At 40.2% G+C, this 20,707-nt stretch overlaps 1 protein-coding gene across 1 annotated transcript in view; it reads right to left on the bottom strand.

Moving 5' to 3' along the window:
* Window positions 1-20,707, bottom strand: part of IQGAP2 (IQ motif containing GTPase activating protein 2) — a 267,241-nt gene that overhangs the window by 2,587 nt on the left and 243,947 nt on the right. Inside the window, exons 29-35 of the mRNA XM_036020440.1 lie at window positions 17,129-17,231; window positions 16,444-16,585; window positions 9,315-9,402; window positions 7,287-7,499; window positions 5,169-5,329; window positions 3,479-3,616; window positions 2,059-2,167 (exon numbers count right to left, since the gene is read on the bottom strand). Of these exons, the coding sequence (XP_035876333.1) occupies window positions 2,059-2,167; window positions 3,479-3,616; window positions 5,169-5,329; window positions 7,287-7,499; window positions 9,315-9,402; window positions 16,444-16,585; window positions 17,129-17,231 (954 nt within the window). The remainder of the gene's footprint in view (window positions 1-2,058; window positions 2,168-3,478; window positions 3,617-5,168; window positions 5,330-7,286; window positions 7,500-9,314; window positions 9,403-16,443; window positions 16,586-17,128; window positions 17,232-20,707) is intronic.

Genomic DNA, 20,707 nt, shown 5'->3' with positions numbered 1-20,707 from the left:
GGCCTAGATGCAATGCTAGAAGGCATCTTCCTTAAACCTCTTAGAAATTCCTGTCCTGTTTCTAGTCCTTGAGTCACACGAAAGACCTGGCTGCCATGCTTCTCTGTGGTAACTCACTTGATAATGTCGTTGTCTGAATGCCATGTGTACGCACAGAAGGCTGATTTCATGTCTGACAGTGATCATGTGCCGGGCCAGCTCCTTGGGAACTCAACCTGTGCAGGGTCTCATCATCGGAAGGGCCCCACACTTAGTTTAATGCTCTGTTGTCATCATCATGAAATTCTTGATAATTTTTAATAAGGGGCTCTGCATTTTCACTTTCCATTGAGGGTTGCAAATCTTGTAGCTTGTCTGGATGATATAGTAATGATTTTAAAAATCTGGGGGCTTGTGAGCCACCTGCATACAGCTAAGGGGTAATATTTCACAATCTATCATGTGCGTAAATGAATGGTATGAATAGCTAATCCCTCTGTATACCAAATCCTTAACAAAGGAGCAAGTGAAGCTTGGTATTTGCACCAGGGTTCAGAGCAAGTGGCATGGAATTTCTGAGGCTTCTCTAAATAGGCGTCTCCCAGGCAGCTGGCAATCTGTCCAGGTGATATTGATTGGTCTTGGGTCATTTCCTTCCTGGCAATCACATGCTGTGCCTGCCACCTGGAGAAGAATTGCTAACCAAGGTGGATCACCACAAGCACATTCTTTCCTCTTCCCATATTCGGCAAAGTGTTACATATTGTAACTCAAGACTTACAGTTCAATTGGTAGATGGATACAGTTAGTGAAATTAAAATTAACTTAGAAAACAATACTGTTTAAATATACTGTCCATAATTACATAATATCTTTTTTCTCTCTATATCCTAATTTGCTCCATTATGTCAATGCTTTTTATCATGTCCATTTAGCTCTCACTTTTCATTTGAAGCCACAAGAAAAGCTAGATAGAAAAGAAGGGTTCTGGCCTCTGCTCCCAGGAGGGGAGGTAATTTTAGGGCTCTCAGCGAAGGGCGGAGTGGGGAGGGAGGCTGGAGCTCACATCACACCAGTGATTTTTCAAGATGATTCATGCAGAACACCCACCTAGGTTTGGGACCTAGGTAAATAGGTATTATTGCCATTTAAAAACTCTTACACTAAAAAGAAAAACAATCACTCCTCTGAATTGATCCTGTGCTAAGGAGTAAAATGTTGGGAGCAGATGAACTTAAACATTTGGTTGTACACTTCCTTAGCTTTTTTTTGGGCAATACACTGGGTTGCTCAGTTCCTGTTCAAATATATTTGGCTTAAATCACATGCTGGGGTATGCAGTTCTTATGAGAATCAGCAGTAATTCAGACAGGAAACACCACTCTTGCACTTGCAGTTACTGTTTGCACAATGTCTTTCATCTGTACGATCCCAAACATTTTTTTAAAGATTTTATTTATTTATTTTTAGAGAGGGAAGGGAGGGAGATAGAGACAGAGAGAGCGAGAGCGAGAGAGAAACATCAATGTGTGGTTGCTGGGGGTTCTGGCCTGCAACCCAGGAATGTACCCTGGCTGGGAATCGAACCTGGGACACTTTGGTTCCCAGCCCACGCTCAATCCACTGAGCTACGCCAGCCAGGGCTGATCCCAAACATTTAACCAACAAATGTAAGAAACTTGTTAAAAAACAATGCCAGGAAGGAGCAAGGAGGAGAAATGCAATGGGGAAAGCCTCAGTCCTGGGCATACACAGTCTTAGAAGGAACTGCGAGTTCCTAGCAAAAGGAAACTTTCCACCCTCTCCTTAAGAGCTGTGAATACTTTCATATTATTCTTTTCTCTGGGCTTCAAAATAGAAACATGACTAGGAAAAACTAACTGCTATGATTTTACCCTCTAAAACATTTAAATTCTAATAATTTGAAAAATCATAGTTTTTAAAAAAGTTTTTAATCAATGCCTCAAAAGCTAGCATTGGCAAGGCTTGCACGGCCTACTTTGTTGAACTTCAATGTCACCACGAGTCACAAATGACCGCACTGTAACTCACCCCCAGTTTGCAGAAACCCCAACTTACCTGAATATTGAGCTGCACCTTTTCCATGTCCACACCCAGAAATTTGGATTTGACATCGAAGATGCCTACGTCTTCAGTAGATATGATATCAAATGTAACATTTTTAAACCTAGTGAAGAAAGGGACATTCATTCATGTGGAACTACAAATATATCCTTAAAGCTAAAACAAACTAATGGGGTCCTATTACCATTCTTAGCAAACCGTATAACCCTAAGGAAAGTCTCCCAAGCCTCCCATCCCCTCCCTCGCCTGCTCACTATAACGCCAGGTGGTCTTTGTTGAGCTCTGGGACCCACGGAGCACTGAAGTAGGTGCTTTATTACAAAAGAAATGCAGAATATGGTGTTTGCTTCTAAAGAGCATAAAATATAGCTGGGGAAATATGAATTCACAGAATGTGATAATTAAATATTGACTTATAGCACTGACAGGCCAGTTAAGTATTTTGGATGGTACGCTCTATAGGAACTGGAAAGAGGAAGAAGGATTTTCTCTGAGTTGGTGGCGTCAGGAGGGCTGGTGGGAGAAATGGACTAGAAGCCAGGCCCTGAAGGAAGGAAGGAAGGAAGGTGGGAGGAGTCAGAGAGGAGGAGTGGACTTGGCTTTCCCCAGACCAAGGACAAGGGAGTGATGGGGCCTGGGGCTCATGGCCTCTTTATTTTCTTATTTTTAAATTAAGTTTATTGGGATGACTTTGGTTCATAAAATTATATAGGTTTCAGGTATACAATTCTATGATACATCATCTGTATACTGCATTGTGTGTCCACCACCCAAAGTCAGGTCTCCTTCTATCACCATATGTCTACCCTGCTTACCCTTTACTACCTTCCCCTCCCGTTTCCCTCTGGTAACCACCTACTGTCATCTGTGTCTGGGAGTTGTTGTCTTGTGTGTTCATTTGTTGCTCTCCGGGGCCCCTTTAAGACGGAGACCCCGATGGCACCCCGTGTGGGGCTGCAGAGGAGGGTTTTTCTCCTCTGCCTGGCAGCACACTGCTGGAGTGGCTTGGACCCAGCCATGGGCACACAGTCCGTGGCTTTGAATGAGAAAGGTACTATTTTTCTATTGTAAATGATCTCATCTATCAAGACCAAAAGGCAGCCTTTCTTCTCACTGCTATGACTCTGTTCTTTCAGAGGGAGCAGGGGGCTGGCAAATCCAGATGCACTGGACAGGCCGTGGGAAACATAATCTCTGATCAGCCCTTCACACAGCCCACGGCACCAGGTGCACGAGGCCTGATGGAAAGATGAGGGATGACAGTGCACGTACTTTCCCCATCATCTGCCATCAAGGGTAAGCCTCACCAAACGAAGCTCTCTCGAAGGCCCCAGGAAGCCAAAGAAATGTGAGTCTGACTTTATGGGGGCAAAGGGAGGGTGGGTGCTCTGTGCAGATTCCGGGTCACACTCACTGGTTTGTCTGCAGGTCGTCTATGCCCAGCAGCACGCCCTTCTCGTGCAGCTTGGCAGCCGTGTACTTCACTGGCTTTGCTCTCTTCGCCCCCTTCAGTTCTCCTTTTCCGTCCATTTTAATTGACCTCCGAGAATTTCTAGCAAAATAAGAACAAACCGTGTGTCATCCTGACGGCAAACCTGGCCATTTCTGGCCGTGCAAGGTGCACACCACGGTTCAGACCTGGGCCCGTGGCACCGAGAGGTAAGCTTCCTGTTTTGTGACAGTAGGTGATACTCTTCCCCACGCAGGAAAACCTCACTGTGAGCTGCTGAAGGGAAAGCCATTTTCAAAGTGACTGAAGTTTGAATTACAGACTAATATTTTCATTAAACTCGCACTCTCCTTTTCTAGGCATATGGAACTAAGCAGCCATATTAAGTCAATTTGCAAGCAGCTTTGGCGCAATGACACGAACTGTGTACTCCTGAGTAAAGGCATCACTTGGATGGCTTTAATTTGTGTAACAAATACTACACAGCCAGCACTGCTCCAAGTGCTTTGTACACATTGCCTCACATTTACAAACTTAACATTTCCATGGTGCTTTGGAATAAAATTTCTATCTTATCTTATGTGCGCCTTCATTCAGCTTTCATAACAGTACTTGGGAGGCTAGCACTCCTCATCTCACCTTAAAGGTGAGACGACCAAGGCTCCAGGGAAGTTCATTGGACAGGTTCAAGATCACACAATGTGAGAGAGAATCAGAACCCAAATGCAGCGCACCTGACTGCAGAGATTGTAAAACACCTTCTAGTCGTTTAGCTTGTAATTCAATCTTAAGTCTGAAATAGTCTGTGATAAATATGTAAAGAAAACTTCTAACATTTCTAAAACCTCCAATATTTCTACCCAATATATTAGCTTGACTTTTTCCTCTCAGAAATAAAGTAATTTACAGGCCACAAGCAAATGAATTAAAACTCAGAACTAGTGGGACCCATACAAATGTGATTTAAACTTGGTTACTTCCTTTAATCAAATCTTCTAAGGTTAATGCAATTGATTTTTTTTTCATACAGAACCATTTCCTACTGTCAAGCTGACAACAGCATTGCATAAAAATATATTATATATTTATAAGGGTAATTAAAATTTGATTAGTATTGACTTTAGTCTAGTGATAAGAATAATTATAAGCAAATAACACTCATTAAAGGTGACTATATTGCATATGAGAAATCTAGTATCTATGCTAATGCATAATAGAGAACTGCCAAATTTTGTCTTTTGTGTCAATAATGATTTTTTAAAACCACTAAGCAATGAGCAAATATCTGGTGTTATCGAACATTATAAACATTCAAAAATCAAGAGTAGCCTTTATTATTTTTTATAATAGTGCTTAAAAGACACCTTTGACTAAAATAGACAAAAGGAATAATGGAAGTTCTTCACTAAGTGTTGAAGTTAAGCTACTTTAATTTCAGGTATGAAGTTATGCTGATGGGGAATTACAGAATTTCTAAATTCAGTCCTGACTTTTTAGTTCATGGTGGCAAATCCTAAAATTGAGATTCTAGTTTTTGATTATAAAATAAAGCAAAAAGTAGCTTCCAAACTCAAACCAATGGCCCAGGGTTGTACATGAATTGACATCCCATATAAAACATGCCATTGCAAATGAATAGATGACTTCAACTTACTTTATTTTCAAGTTGTCCAGGCAAGTCTTTATATAAGTGTCGTAGTAATTGATTTGATCTTCATAAAACGCTGCCTTCTTGTTAAGTGCTTTCAAGGTCTGCTGCAGTTTGGCCAGCTCAGCTTTTCGAAGCTTACGGTGGATTCTTTGATTTCGAATATCCTAGAACAACAAGTAAAGACTATGAGATTTATTTATTCATTGTTGTGCAATTACAGTTGCCCCCATTTCCCCCCCATTACTCTCCCTCTGCCCTACCCATCCCTACCTCCCACATTCAATCCTCCCTCATGAGATTTAAGCAGGCATGTGCTTTACAATCTTGCCAATCTGAGACAAGAGGAATATCAAGTATTAAATCATTATTTGTGACTGTTACCTTTCTATTTATATCAGACACCTTATTTTTCATTATTATTTATTTTTAAAAAGATTTTACTTATTTATTTTTAGAGAGGGGGGAAGGGAGGGAGAAAAACATCGAGGGTGGTTGCCTCTCTCATGCCCCCAATTGGGGACTTGGCCTGCAACCCAGGCATGTGCCCTGACTGGGAATCAGACTGGTGACCCTTTGGTTTGCAGGCTTGCACTCAGCACTCAATCCACTGAGCCATTACCAACTAGGGCTCAATCTCCTTATGTTAATCTCTCACACCCTTCCCTTTTCACTTTAGAACTGGCAAGTACCCTTATTTCACTTTAAGACAGTGGCTAAGGTTTATTTTTTTCTTGATGGAAAAGCAAAGAAGCAATTTTAGAATAATGATACAATTAATTTAAGAAAAAATAGTGTCTTAAAAAAGGGCACAAGGAAGACTTAGCAGGAGACAAGCAATTTCTTCAGGATATTTCAAACATTTCATTTTGAAGAGCACTTTATCACTGCACTCATTTCAGAAAAAGTAAAAATCAATACTCTTTTAAATTTGGGAACTTTTCTCAAGATTTACAAAAACAACTGGGCACTCAAGACTGAAAGCATTCAACATTGATAACTATTTAACTGTCACTTGGATTTAAATAGAGTTCCTACAGCGTAAAGTTGTTCAAATTGCTTACTGCCTACAAAAGCTATGCTGCATTCAAACTTACAGATACGGTTTTTTTGTTAGTCTGGTTGGTAAATAATGAAAATATTTCATTTAAGAAAATGGTACCTGTTTAACGTTTTTTTTCTGTTGTGGATGAATTAAACACATTCCCCTAGGAACCCAAAGACAGACAGATGGACCGACCCTTCTTAAGTAACAATTCTTCACTAACTAGAATCTTTTGGTAGATGCCTTCATGATAGCTTTTTTGTTTTCTTTTATTTTTTTAAGGTAGAATCATCCACTCCCCTACTACATATTCCTAAAGAGAGATATTTCCCAACCCAGAGCTACAGAGAGAAATGCTACTTCCCTTGAGTCGTTTGGGCCAAGATGGGTAAGCCTAATGCTGGAACTGACCAGGACTGGCTGAGGACACTCCCCTCAGGGAAGTAAGAAAATTTATTTTTCTCTGATTACTTTTCCAAATTTTACTACTGTGTTTGGACAAAAAGAACGAAACGTCCTTTGAACCCAAATAGCGTTTGAAACAAAGTATTTCCTTATCCTTGGCAAACAGATCTCGGTCAGTTCCTGTGATGTTTCCTTGCACTAATTTGAGAGCTTTTTCTCAGGAAGTGTCTCCACTGTAAAAATGTGGGGTGAGAAAACAGAAACTACCCTGTCAGAACTGCATTTAGGGGCAAATTCTCAGCGACAATGAGTTACCGTCTCTGCGGCAGGTCCTAAGAGCAACAGGGCAATACAGCTAACCACCAGAGAAAGCACTCTCCTAGAAGTGTCATTTTTAAAACCAGTAGATATTGCTTAAAGGTATAGACAAAACCTGTGTGTTACATCTCCTGATCATTTATTTCTGGGGTGTGTAAGCTCTCACAGTGACTTGGGGGAACTGTGGTCATTCTCTATTAAGAGTCATCAACTGCTTTGAAACCTTTAACAATCTGTAATATTGGCCATGGCATATACAAGTATGAATGCCTCATGTCATCTCACAAATCGCCCAGAATGTGACCAATGAATAGCAAATGCCTGCTAAGTAGAGAAAGAATATTATCTCCAAAAACCTTGGCAATCTCATTGAGAATGTCTTGGTATTTATTTTTGGATGACACGTGTCCCATCTGTTCCAATGTCCGAAGATTCCTCTGGATTTTCCTCTTCTTCTGCTCAAGCGGCAGCTGTGCATCTTTGACCATAGACTGGTTATCCTTCATTTCTTCTGGAGTCTTGGAGTCTTTCTTGGCTCGGCTCACCATGTCTGTGTCATGGTCCACTTCCTGAAAAGGCAATATCAAGATGTTGCTTTTTCTCTGATCTCCTAATCTCACAAACTTAGACCTGCACAAAGCAAGTTAATGTCAAAATGGAAGAAGTCCTCAAACCACAGTCTAAGACCAGAATGTGTTCTTCATGGATTTTGAAGTAGGTCTTTGGGAAGGAATTATTTCATCTTCTTGAGAAATGTAGCAGTGGTGGCCAGCCTTTTGGGGGCAAATTCTAGTTGCTATCTTAGTGCTAAGGCAACAGATCACCTTAGTAATGGACACAGTACAATGGATGACTGGTACTTGTAATTCCCTGGATGGAAAGCTTTGAATTTCTGGATAGTCCAGGTGAAGAAATTTAAACTAGATTATCCGTTAACACGTGGCTATGAGAACCCTGAATACCCTGAACTCGACTACCCTCTTGCACATCAGCCATACTCATGGAGATTGTTCAGCCGAAAAGGCCGTCAGAGACCTCTGCTCTGATGAGAGAATCATTCTCAAACTACCGTCTCTGAAAAACCTGCGGGGTTTCTTTGAACCAAAGGGAATAAAAATACTTTAGCATGTGGTAAGTTCCCAAATAAATGATAAGTAGATGAATGAATGCAATTTGGATAGTTTAAAACCAAACCAAACCAAACCCCAGTAACAAAAGGTCTAGTGATCTTCCTGTGTCACTGCACTAGACAATTGGTTGACACAACAGAAGTCTGAGGATCCAAATGCGAGACACACAACAGATGGGGCAACACTATGGACACAGGAACCACTTACTGGGTCAGCAGTAAACATCAGTAGCAGCCAGTGCTACTAAGCACTTAAATGAGCCAGATACTATTTCATTGTCATTTATTAACTCATTTACTCCTGTCTATGAACTGGGTGCTATTATTATTATTCCCATTTTACAGTTGAGGAAACTGAGGTGCAGAAATATTTCTAAGTGCCTAGGGTTACTAGGCAGGTACAGCGAGGAGGTACAGAGCTATACTTGATCTTGAAGTCTGAAATATCAGTAAGGACTAAAATTCTCATATTAAATTAGTAGGATATTCTACCCACATTGTTTAAAACTATCCACACATTAACAAACATCAAATGACTTATTAAAATATTCTATATTTTTAAAATAAAAATTGTGACAATGATTTTTTGGCAACCAATTTAATTAAGAATGAGAAAAATCATATGTAGTTCCATTAAGAGGTAACTAATTAGATACTTTTGTTAACTTTTGTTTAGGGAGTGGTGGTTATTGATACTAAAGCAATAACACTGAAATTAATTCAGAATACACTCAACAATGATGGATTTTAGAAGATGCTGATAAAGAGTTTAATGGAAGATTGTTATGAAACTTTAGTTACTTACAAGATACTTCTGGAACATTTGGAAAACAGTTTGAATGTGAGATACTTCTTTGTTTCTTCAAGTCAGCAAACATGAGATATGAAAGGTATTTTTCTACATCCCGTTGACCAGAACTATCTCTTAACTGACTTTTCCACCCACTCACCGACTGATAAAATTTATGATGAACATTTAGAAGCTTTCAAAGACCCAGGACTATCTTCCTAGTCCAGGACAAAATGACATTCAGCCTAAATTCAATGCTGCATTTTCTGTTTCATTCCTATTGATACTCCATATGGATTTTATGTAAGGCTGAACTCAGGTGGCCAGAGTGTCAGATAAAGTTCCTTACTTCCAAACCATGTCAGATATAGTTGCTCCAAGCTAACAGTAAACATTTGGTGCGGAGACTAATAAAATGAACTCATAGCCGCAGTATTTACTGTTTTACACTCCAAGACCAATTACCTGTTGTGTCGTTGCTGGTGTCTCTAAGATTTCTGTCAATGTGCTTCCTGGTTGGTTCCGGATCACATCCATTATCAGTTTTTTGGTCCTTACAAAACAGAAAAAGAAGAGGCAAACTTTCAGACCACACTCCTAATGCACAAAAATCTGCTTCTCCTGAGGGAGCGTGCACACATGTACACAAAAATGAAGCTTCAAAGATAATCCCTTCAAATAACACAGTCTCACAGAAATTCACCGTGTCTGCTTTAAGGCTCCGGAAAGTTTGTGAATGCTTGATAGTCGAAGCCTGGGTATTATACCCTTAACGTAGTAGGATTACACCGTCAGTAACAGGGGCACAAATATGCCATAAGAGTCCTTATCTAAATACTTTCCCTTCTTCTTAGACTGAGACTACTTTTTTGATGAGCCAGAGGAAAAAGAGCTGCTGATTTGGCCTGCTCCAGTAGAGGGTATAGGAATGATATCTAATACCCCCCTTTCCTGACTTTAATAACTCTTAAACTCCTGAGCCTGTTTAATGTATTACAAGACTTTAGCAGCCAGACTAAGTGGTAACTTTCTTGCTCTGAGAAAGTCCTGAAACAGTGTGAAGGCCAGTGCGAGCCCACATCCAGGGGCAGCTCTGGAGGCCTTGGCTGCCGGCTGACACAGCAGCTAGGAGATGGGCGTTGAAGACCCTCAGGTGTGGTGGAGGAGCTAACAGGCTGGCTTGGGTCCTTGTCTTCAGGTGGTAGAGACAGGAAGGGCTGCTCAGGAAAAAGTTAAGATGGGGAAGACTCCTCTGGATGTAGTAAAGCCATGTATTTTTCCATATGTGTTCTTTATGGTAATCAGCCACCCCTTCCTAATTTAAGATCATGTTATGTAACTACATAAAAAGATTTTTACATAATAGTCAATTGGTCAAGTTTTCTTCCTTTTACATAAGTGGGAACAATATTACTGGATATAATTTTCCTTCCAAATAAAGGAAGCAAACAGAAGTTGCCTGAAGTTACAAACAGGTCTATTCACTGTCTCAAGTTTCACTTGTATTGCGGGCCTGTTGTTGAATTTAACCTCAGTTCTTTCAAAGGCATTGTATGGTCTCACTGGATGACGAATTCCTTCCTCAGCTATAGCAGGAAATGTTCATTCAGCATGGAAATGGGAAAACAAAGCATTTTGAAGTATCGAGGCAACTGCTTGCAAAGAGCAGAGGAAAAGTCCCAAAGTTAATTCCAAAAAGGTTACTTTTGAAAATAGGATACAATCCAATAAACCATCCGTAACATCATTTTTCTCACTTCCTACTCATTGCCAGTCTGTTGAGAAGAACGATCACAACCATTTCGTCTGGCCCATGACCCTTCACTGCTGGGGATTTATGGGCTGTCTGGGAATGCGCAGATAAACTCTCTGCCAGGAGTCGAAGGTGGGCACCCCGCTAATTATAGCCGTGTGGGAGGCGGCACTGATCCCGAGGCTGCTGTGGCTTAGCGGGCCAAGTATCGTTTCCTCCCACACGACCCCTTCCCCAATCATCATCATAAATGTATTCAACAGGAACATCGAGTTAAAAATAAAAGCTTTGGATGATGTTAAAAGCCTGAAAGCAGTGACTGTTTCTTATTTAAAATAATATTCTAGGAACTGCTAATGACATATGGTTCCAGGAAACTCCCAGCTCATCTCTTCAGAGAAGCTATCTGATGACCAAAATGACTGGGGTCACTCAAGCTTGCCCTGCCAGCCACAGCGGATGTTTATTTGTCCAGGAGCTGCTGGAAGATACCCTACCTATACAGCCTCTTGCACTGAATTCTGCTCTAGGTCAGGTCTGTGGAATCCATGGCCAAAGCTCCACCCCAGACATCTCCCACAGAAGTAACCATCCCGTTTCACGACGGGGAACCACTTCTTCCCGCTGCAGTAGGTCTGGCAGTTAAGAACACTGGGATCAGACAGATCTGAGGTCAGACTGGGGCTCCTGCTGCTGACTAGTTGTGTGCACCTATGCAAGTTACATAACTCCTGTACTTGAAATTATACAATGAGGATCTGTCTGAGAACTGGTGCAAAGATGTGGGTAAAACCTTCCACTAGGGTCTGACGTGTGGTGAGCACTCGCGTGATCACTAAGGCTGTGCTGCCCCAAATGGCAGTCACTGGCCGCAGTGGGCAACCGCACCCTTGAGCTGCGGCCGGTCCAAACTGGGGTGTGCTGTGTGAAACACCCACTGGATTTTGAAGACTCAGGATGAAGAAAGAACGTACCAGTCTTATTCATGTGATGTACACTGATTACATACTGAAATAACATTTTGGATATACTGCGTCAAGTAAAAACAGAACTTCTTTCACCAGATTCTTTCTAAAATGTAGCTTCTAGGAAATTTAAAATTACTTCCATGGCTCACATTAAATTTCTTTCGGTGAGTGCAGCATTGGAACGTTCGATTCTTAAATGGAAGCTCGCTCTGTGAGGCTGGCCACCCAGTGATGCCCACTCACAGGACCCAGTTAGTCAGACATAGGACATCAGCACTAAGGGGACACCTTTGGGAAACATTCTAATCCCTGATACGATGAGGTGACGAGGACCTAAGAGGTTCAATGGTAACCAGGGTCACTCCATTCTCTGGAGTTTCAGGAAACAAGCTGAACACCCGCTTTCCACACCCTCCGCCCTCCAGAACCTGCAGAGAGTGCCGGAGCTCTGTCTCCACCCTCTCTTCCACCACCTTTCCTTTTTTTCCAAGTGAACCCCCTCCCCCAGTTCCTTCAGTTCCTCATAACTGAGTTTAAAGAGAGCCCACAGAGCTCACATTTCAGACCTGAAGACATGTCCCCCTCCATACCCCAAGGCAAACACAATATTCTAGATAGGGCCTGACCAGCACAAATCAACTGGTTAGAGTGCTGGCCCCAGGACTTCAAACAATGTGTAAGACAGGCTGATGAAACCAAGGACTCTGCCACCCTATCTGAGTAGGGAGGTTATCTAACTCTGACGAAGAATTGGGGATGGGGGTGGGGAAGAAGGAGAAATACACCAGGAAGTTTATTCATCACAGCCAAGCTAAGTCCCACTGTCGGTAATTGAGATGCCTGGGCCCTTTGGTTTGGCCCTCTGCCGCCCTAGTCGGTCATCAGGCTCCCGCCAGCAGCATTCTGGAACCCCCTGCGGTCAGCCTTCCAGTGTGCCCCAGGGTGTTTCCAGGGTGAAAAGAAATTTGTGTTTGTGGGAGTGAAGGAATACTTTCCAGGAGTTTAAAATTCTAATAACATGATTACACATTTTAATCACCCTACATCAAATATCACTGTAGCAATTTAGTTTTCATACCAGTTTGGACCAAAAGCAAGGAAATCTTTCAGTTGGGATGATGGATGCCTAAACTGAATCACGTGATGGAAAAAATTCTGAAGAGATGGCAGCTTAAGCACCCAGGCAGCTAAGTATGATTAAAAACCATAAAAATGCCTTCTACTTAAATGTACATACTTTTGTAGAAAAGGAAGCTGAATAAAGGCCATAAGGATCACATATTTTAAGTTGAATCATAAGTAATAATGAGATTTACAATTGTATGGCTCTTTCTAATTTATGAGGTGTTAATGCATGACTTCATTTGCTCATTGTAGCCCTTCTCCCCCTCCCCCAACCCCAAGTCTGTCTGATGGATGAGGAAGCTGATAGGTGACTTGCTCTGCGTCCTATGGCTAGTAAGTGACAGATTGAAGATGTGATCCCAGCTTTTCCTAGGATTCCCCAACTAGGCTTTTCCCCCTTATTCTTTTAATATCACCATGGTTGGTAGTACTGACAAAATGGCAATCACTCAAACTGAGGCTGCCTATTCTATGGACATACAGAAGGGCAACAGAAATAAAATGTTTCTTCCTATTCCAGTTATGTGCCTTTATGTCCCTCACACCCATCAGTCATTCCTTTTCTTTGGCCCGGAAAGATGCTCCGGCATCAGGTATGAGATAACTGCTCTGCTATCATTCTGATTATTTATTCTCAGATTCCTAAGAGTATGAAGACCAATGACCTTGCCCTTGTGATTGTAAAACCTTGTGATCAAGACCCTAGAAGATTCGAGATCTTTTGAGTTTGAGTCTATGCTCCACTTATTAGCCCCACTACCTAGAAAAGGGTTTTTATCTGTTCTGGGCTTAGTTTCCTCATAGGTAAAATACAGGTAATAACCTCCACCTCATGGAGTTGTTGAGAGTATTAAATGACATAAATGTCACTATATGTTATTATATTATATATGCTATTATCTAATAGGACAGCCTCAGGCACATAATAAGCACTACATAGGTATTTGCTATCATGATCACTTTCATCCTCATCTAATTAGTAAGAATTATGAAACTAGCAAGGAATTGGATTTATAGGCATAATGATTAACAATGCCTCAAATTCTGCTACAACAGAGAACAGAGACCCCCAAGGTGAGTTACTCCTTACCGGGAAACTAGTGATTTTGTAATAAACCGTAAGGGGGCCTTTCTGTAAATTAAAAACATAACCTGCTTAAGAAGGAAGCAAAATGGTTTTTTGATAGAGGAAAGCCAGGTGTATTCATGTTCCAACTACTCCGCATCCCACGACTATCTATTTCATAGTAATTTCTGAAAGGCATTGTTAGGTTTTAGTTAAATTTGGTTCCCTAATGAAGAGTCTTAAAAACTACATTGTATGTTTGAGTTAGGAATCTGGTTTATTAGCTTGGAACAAAGTCATCCCCATAAATCAGCATTTCAAAGTGTATATTAATGGAACATCAATGATACATGATAAGGATGTAAAGCCTGTCAGTAGCTAGCTACTTGCTTCTTCTAACTTTAGACTTTAATCTCCCCACCCCTAAGGTAAAGACTCAGACTAGATGGTCTCCGAGCTCTCTGTCATTGACACATTTTATTATTATCTATCAGTAGCAAGCTTTTTAAGTGTATTCTAAAGTATAATGTGTTTGGAAATAAGGCTTGCCTCACATCTGGAACTAACTCGACTGACTCCGTGGGCAATACCCAAAGTCCACTTTCATGGACAGCTACTGGGTCTGTCTTCATTTCAAGTTGTTGTTCACATTGGTCACTCAGCTACTTAGTGAAGGGCTCTCAAAGTGTGCCCAAAGGAAGGTGCCCTAGACCCCAGAGGTCTGTGAAAGCAGTGAATTATCAGGGCTATTAAGACACTGGCCCAATAGCCTTTTTTTGTATAAACAGAAAAGTTGATGCTGTAATTCACATGGAATTGCAAGGAACCCTAAGTAGCCAAAAGAATCTTAAAGTGAAACCACTGGCTGGCTCTACTTAGTATGAAGATGAAAGGGGTGGACTATTTGTCTCCAACACACAGTGGGGGGCTGGGATGGAACAGCCCTAGGGCTGGGGCAAGCAGGACAATGCCCAGATTTCCTTGGCTAAGACACGTCACTGCCACGTGTGCCTGACTTTTCTGGTTTTGCTTTTAAAAGGTGAATTCTAAAAATTCACAGAACCATGGAAACTCACATTCAGGAATAAGCACAAATGCATGTGATATTTAAATTATTTAATATTTTACTCTACCCAAATGGTGATCTCCATTCATTAATGCAGACCTTTGAGTTGACTGCATTTAGAAAATGATGTTCAAATAACAGACAAAACCAATTATGAAAAAAATGCCTTCCCATTACTTGTAAGCACAAAGCTTATGAGATCATAGGACATCTGACCTAATTTAATTTGCATGACAGAATCACACACACAATCTGCACTTTCCGTTAGCTTTATAATTGGCATTTGTGCGGAGGAACAACTCAGGGAGGAGACTGCCCAATTTCCCCCACTTCCCTGTTGTTCTGCCCTGTGTTCTCCCTCTGCAGTCCCTTGGACTTGCCAATTGGTGGTCTAAAGGAACTCCCCTCAACTCTATGAGGCCAAGGTTGTGTACAAATCCTGCCCCTTGTTCTCTGTCCTATGGTTGAGCTGTGCTCTTCACCACCAGACCTCAGACCCCTGGAAGGCAGGAACTCGTCCTGGCTTGCTCTCTGCTGTATCCCTAGGGTCAAGCCCTGTGCCGTGGACACAGTGGGTACTCCAGTATTTGCTGTGTGTACACATAGAGCCTTAGATGATCTAAGGACAAAATAAGCAAGCCTAATGGAAACAGCACGTATTACAACATAGTACACTGTTTTGTGTGTGTGTGTGTGTGTGTGTGTGTGTGTACTTTTCTTGTTTGTTTGCTATGTTCTAAATATCTGGAAAAAAATCAACTGGAAATGAGTACGGTCTAAAGCCTGTCAATGACAGAACAGAAGCTCTTGTCACAAATGAAAGGAACCTTAAAATTCAGGATGTGTAAGCTTGCAAGTAATGTGTGAAGTATTATTTAAAGACATATTTGTTCCTTTTGTCTCTATTTCCTACTTCCATCCTCCATCTCATCCCAATACACAACTGTTCTAATGTGCAAATACACATCCTTTCGCTTATGTAAGTTGTTAAAAATTGTACTGTTGGTGAGCAAGTGTTTTTGCTTTGCAATGTTTGAATTTATGTTATTGTCATGGATCTCATTCTTTCTTACTCTGTGTGTGAAGAAATGGTATGGAATATCCATGAGTCCTTGATGGAAGGAATACTGTATTGATTAAAAACGTCAATGTTCTGTTTGAACTCTTTAGGGGTGGGAAGTAAGGCAGGCATAAGGTCAAAGCTGACAAGCATGCCCAGCCTTAGTTTAATAGGAAAGAAAGCCACTAAATCAGACAATAGTCCTACGTCTTATTATGTGTGCTTTTACATTACCATTTTATACTACCAATTAAATTTAGTTCAAAGTATTTCCTCACTAATCTTTTGACCATCCTGAAACAGATATTTCCCTTGGGTTATCTAAAGACATTTTCAGACCAACTTAATCATTTCTTAAAGGAATCACATTACCACAATCACTATTATAATATTTAGTTTCCCCTTAAATTATAAAGACTCTATTGTCTTTTGGTTAGTTGTTTGATGGGTAAACATAATGTATTTCAATGTGTAGACATTAAAAATGAATTATTAGCCATTTTCATGGTCAAAGATGCATAACTGGGGGCTTGTACCCTTTAAGCCCCAAACTTACTTTATCATGAGGCTTTGGCCATCCAAACCTTCACCATCCCCCAGGTCGTACTTGCTTGTCAAGGAAAGGGAAATCTCAGTCTTTGCAAGCTGATTTAGTGTGTTTGCCTTGTTAGGGTCATTGGGGTCGACAGCTCCTTCCCCTGTAGGAAAAAAAAATTGTCATTCCCCGATTCACCTGTTGTGATGGTGTGTGAACCATGTAAGATGAAGGCTCTAAGGGGGAGACAGGCTCCGTGGTTGGGAAGGAGACCACGGCCTTCATAGAAAGCCACATTCCAATACCCTTAATGTGGCTTTTAAAAATCTTTGATTTTAAGTTAAAATAACATGAGACATAGATATTCAACATATGAAAAGATTACTAAGAGAGAGAACTGTTAATAAACTCCTTAGAGAACATGGCAAGGAATTTCTAATTAACTTGACTCTTTCTTTATGGTATAGGTTGACAAATCCTTTTTTGGAGGTATCTAGAGCTCACCCTCAAGAGTATCAAAATGTTTTATAATCTAGGACACTATGAATTATAGAACCTTTAATGTAGTATACTTATTATGCTTTATGTAAGCTTAGGTATTACATTCCAAAAAACTTTTGATCTAGGATAGGAAAACCAACCGACTAACTAACCAAGCAAACTACTGAATACAAGCCAGAGTGTAAGGAGAAGGATAAGCTCTTACCAAGAAAAGACTCCACAGTAGGTACTTCCCCCAGTGATTCCAACAGTTCGTTCAGTAAGTCATTTTTGTCAGGCGCGATTGCATCCTGGTGTTCCAGCAGGAGCTGTATGTAGACAGCACACACACACACACACACACACACACACAAAGACAGAAGTCATTCTCAACCGATACCATATTTACATAGTTCCATTTCCCATTGTTGATGATAAATACATTCTGATATTGTTTGAATCTTAAATACAAGCCTGACATTTATTAAAATTAGAGCTCACAGAGAGACACGTTTTTTATATTGGAGGAAAATACCTACTTTTTGTCAAGAAATGGTAGCTTCATGAAAGGTGCTCATAAACCCACTTTTAGCAAGATTGTGCAAGATCCGCCCAGTGGCAGGCTGCTCCCTCCCAATGCCAGTGCTTCGCTCCGCCTTCCCAGAAAACCTCAAAGCTGCGGGAAAGACTCTAAAGTGAGTCAGGTGGGTTAACTCTTGTAGCCAACTGGAAGGGCATTTCCATATCTCTTCAGAGAAAAACTATGCAGTAATCAAATACTACAGCTATTTTAAAAAATCATCACTACTAGCTACTTGAGTCTAAATGGCACTGGACTTTCAAGGGTAGGGATGGCAGAAATGCCCATGTGGTTCCTTAGCCTGAGACCTAGAGGTGGTTTTCCCTTTTATGGTCCCCCTGAAAAGATCAAAAGTGAGTAACATTGCTGGGGTGTTGGCCAGATCTTAGAGGAAGCATTCTTAACTTTGGTGCAGCAGCAGCTTTGGAGGGAAAACTGTGAAGAACACGTCTGTATTCATTTGCATTTAGAGTTAAATTAAAACCATGTTTCCAAAGTATGGGACTTATAACCCTAGTGATAACACATATAATTTTAGTTGTTTTGCATCACTATCTTACAAAACTCAAGTAATAATGATAAAATTAATCTTTTCCATTTTCAATCTGTTTTTTCAAAAGCTGTATTTAGATATACCATATTTTGCTGTGCATAATGAGTACCCATGTTTTTGGTACAAACTTTCAGGGAAAAAATCTTTCATTTTAATCTTTTAATTAATTAATTAATTAATTAATTAATATTTAGACACTTGTTTTTTGTAAAGGAATTTTAGCATTTTTTTTAAAGATTTATTTATTTATTTATTTTTAGAGAGGGAAGGGAGGAGAAAGAGAGAGAGAGAAACATCAATGTGCGGTTGCTGGGGGTTATGGCCTGCAACCCAGGCATGTGCCCTGACTGGGAATTGAACCTGCAACACTTTGGTTCGCAGCCCGCGCTCAATCCACTGAGCTATGCCAGCCAGGGCTAGCATTTATTTTTAAACATACTGCAGTACAAGAAATTTTATGTAACAAATAATTACAAAACACAAGAACAGATACAAGGTACAAGAAATTTGGTACAGTCCTGGCTGGCGTAGCTCAGTGGATTGAGTGTGGGCTGGGAACCAAAGTGTCCCAGGTTCGATTCCCAGCCAGGGTACATTCCTAGGTTGCAGGCCACAACCCCCAGCAACCACACATTGATGTCTCTCTCTCTCTCTCTCTCTCTCTCCCCCTCCCTCCCTCCCTTCCCTCTCTAAAAAAAAAAAAAAATTTGGTACAAACAGAACTGATTATTGTATTCCAGGGTATTATTCTGCATATGGATATTGTTATTGCTTTCTAGAGTTATACTTTTAATGCATAAGCATAAATAAAAGAATTAAAAACATTTATATAGATACAGAATTAGTACTACCCATATACAATGCGCATTCTTATTTTTCCCTCAAAAATTTGGGCAAAAAAGTGCACATTATACATGGCAAAATATGGTAATTAACATACCACTAAATCCACTCATTTAAAGTGTATGATGTGGTTATTTTTAGTATATTCAAAGAATTGTGCAACCACAACCACTCTCTAATTTCAGAATATTTTCACCACTCTAAAAGGAACTGTACCCATTAGCAGTTACTCCTCATTACTTCTTCCGTGTAGACCCTAGAAACCACAAATCTAATGCTGTCTCTAGAGTTAGCTGTCCTGGATGCTGCGTATGAATGACATCATACAATTTGTAGCCTTTTGTACTGGCTTCTTTCACTGAGCATGATGATTTCAAGGTTCATCCATGTTGTAACATAAATCAGTACTTCATTCCTCTTTTTTGCCAAATAGTATTCCATTGTATGGTGATATCACACTTTATTCCTTTATCTGTTGACTGTCACTTGTTTCTACTTTTTGGCTATTATGAATAATAATGTTATGAACACTCATGTACAATTTTTTGTGTGAACATATGTTTTCATTTTTCTTGAATCAATACCTATGAGTGGAATTGCTGCATTACATGGTAACTCCATGTTTAATGTTTGGGAATTGTCTAACTAATTTCCAAAGCAGCTGTACCATTTTACATTTCCACCAGCAGTATATGAGAGTTTCAACTGTTCCACCTCCTTGCTAACATTTGTTATTACCTGACTTTTTATTCTAGCCATCCCAGTGGGTGTGAAGATGATTATCTCACTGTGGTTTTGATTCATGTTCTCCAATGACTAATGATGTTGAGCATCTTTTCATGTGCTTATTGGCCATGACTACAGGCACTCCTCAGAGATATCTTTGTTTGGTTCCAGACCACAGCAATAAAGGCAGTACTACAATAAAGTGAGCCGTAATCTTTTCTCTGGCAGAGAGTCTTGCCTTCAATTTGTAAAAAATGCAACATCTGTGAAGTGTAATGAAACAAGGTATGCCTATCTTCCTTAGAGAAATCTGTATTCAGATCATTTGCCCATTAAAGAATTTTATTTTTCATTATAGTAAAATACACATAAAATCTACCATCTTAATTATTTTTAAGTGTATGGTGCAGTAATGTTAAGTATATTCATATTGTTGTGTAACTGATCTCCGTAATGCTTTCATCTGTAAAACTGAAACTCTATACATTAAACAGCTCCCTGTTCTACCATTCTATTTTTCTCTCAGTGAATTTGACTAGTCTAGGTACCTCATATAATTGGAATCATATAATATCTGTCTCTCTGTGATGGGCTTATTTTACTTTCCATAATATGCTCATGGCTCTTCCATATTGTAGCATGTATAATAATTTTTTTCCCATTGAAGGCTGAATAATATTCCATTGTATGTATACATCATATTTTGTATACCCATTCATCCATCGATGGACACTTGGGTTGCTTCTTCTTACCTTTTGGCTACTATATAAGGCTACTGTGAACATGTGTGTGCAAACATCTCTTCAACTCTGCTTTCAATTCTTTTGAGTAAATACCCAGAGATGGAATTGCTGGATCATATGGTGATTCTATTTTATGTTTTTCAGGCACTACCATACTATTTCCCATAGCAGCTGCCCCATTTTACTACATTCCCACCAATAGTGTAAAAGGTTTCCAGTTTCTCCACATTTTTGCCAACACGAATTTTCTATTTTTTTTATAGTAGGCACCATAACAGGCATGAGGTGATATCTCACTGTGGGCTTTTTCTCCCCAAATCAAATGGTAGATTTATTGGCTGTCTCTGTTAACACAATAAG

Source organism: Phyllostomus discolor, chromosome 3, assembly GCF_004126475.2.
Source record: "Phyllostomus discolor isolate MPI-MPIP mPhyDis1 chromosome 3, mPhyDis1.pri.v3, whole genome shotgun sequence".
Taxonomy (NCBI): domain Eukaryota; kingdom Metazoa; phylum Chordata; class Mammalia; order Chiroptera; family Phyllostomidae; genus Phyllostomus; species Phyllostomus discolor.
The sequence above is the reverse complement of the archived record's forward strand: the minus strand, read 5'-3'. Positions and strand labels throughout refer to the sequence as shown.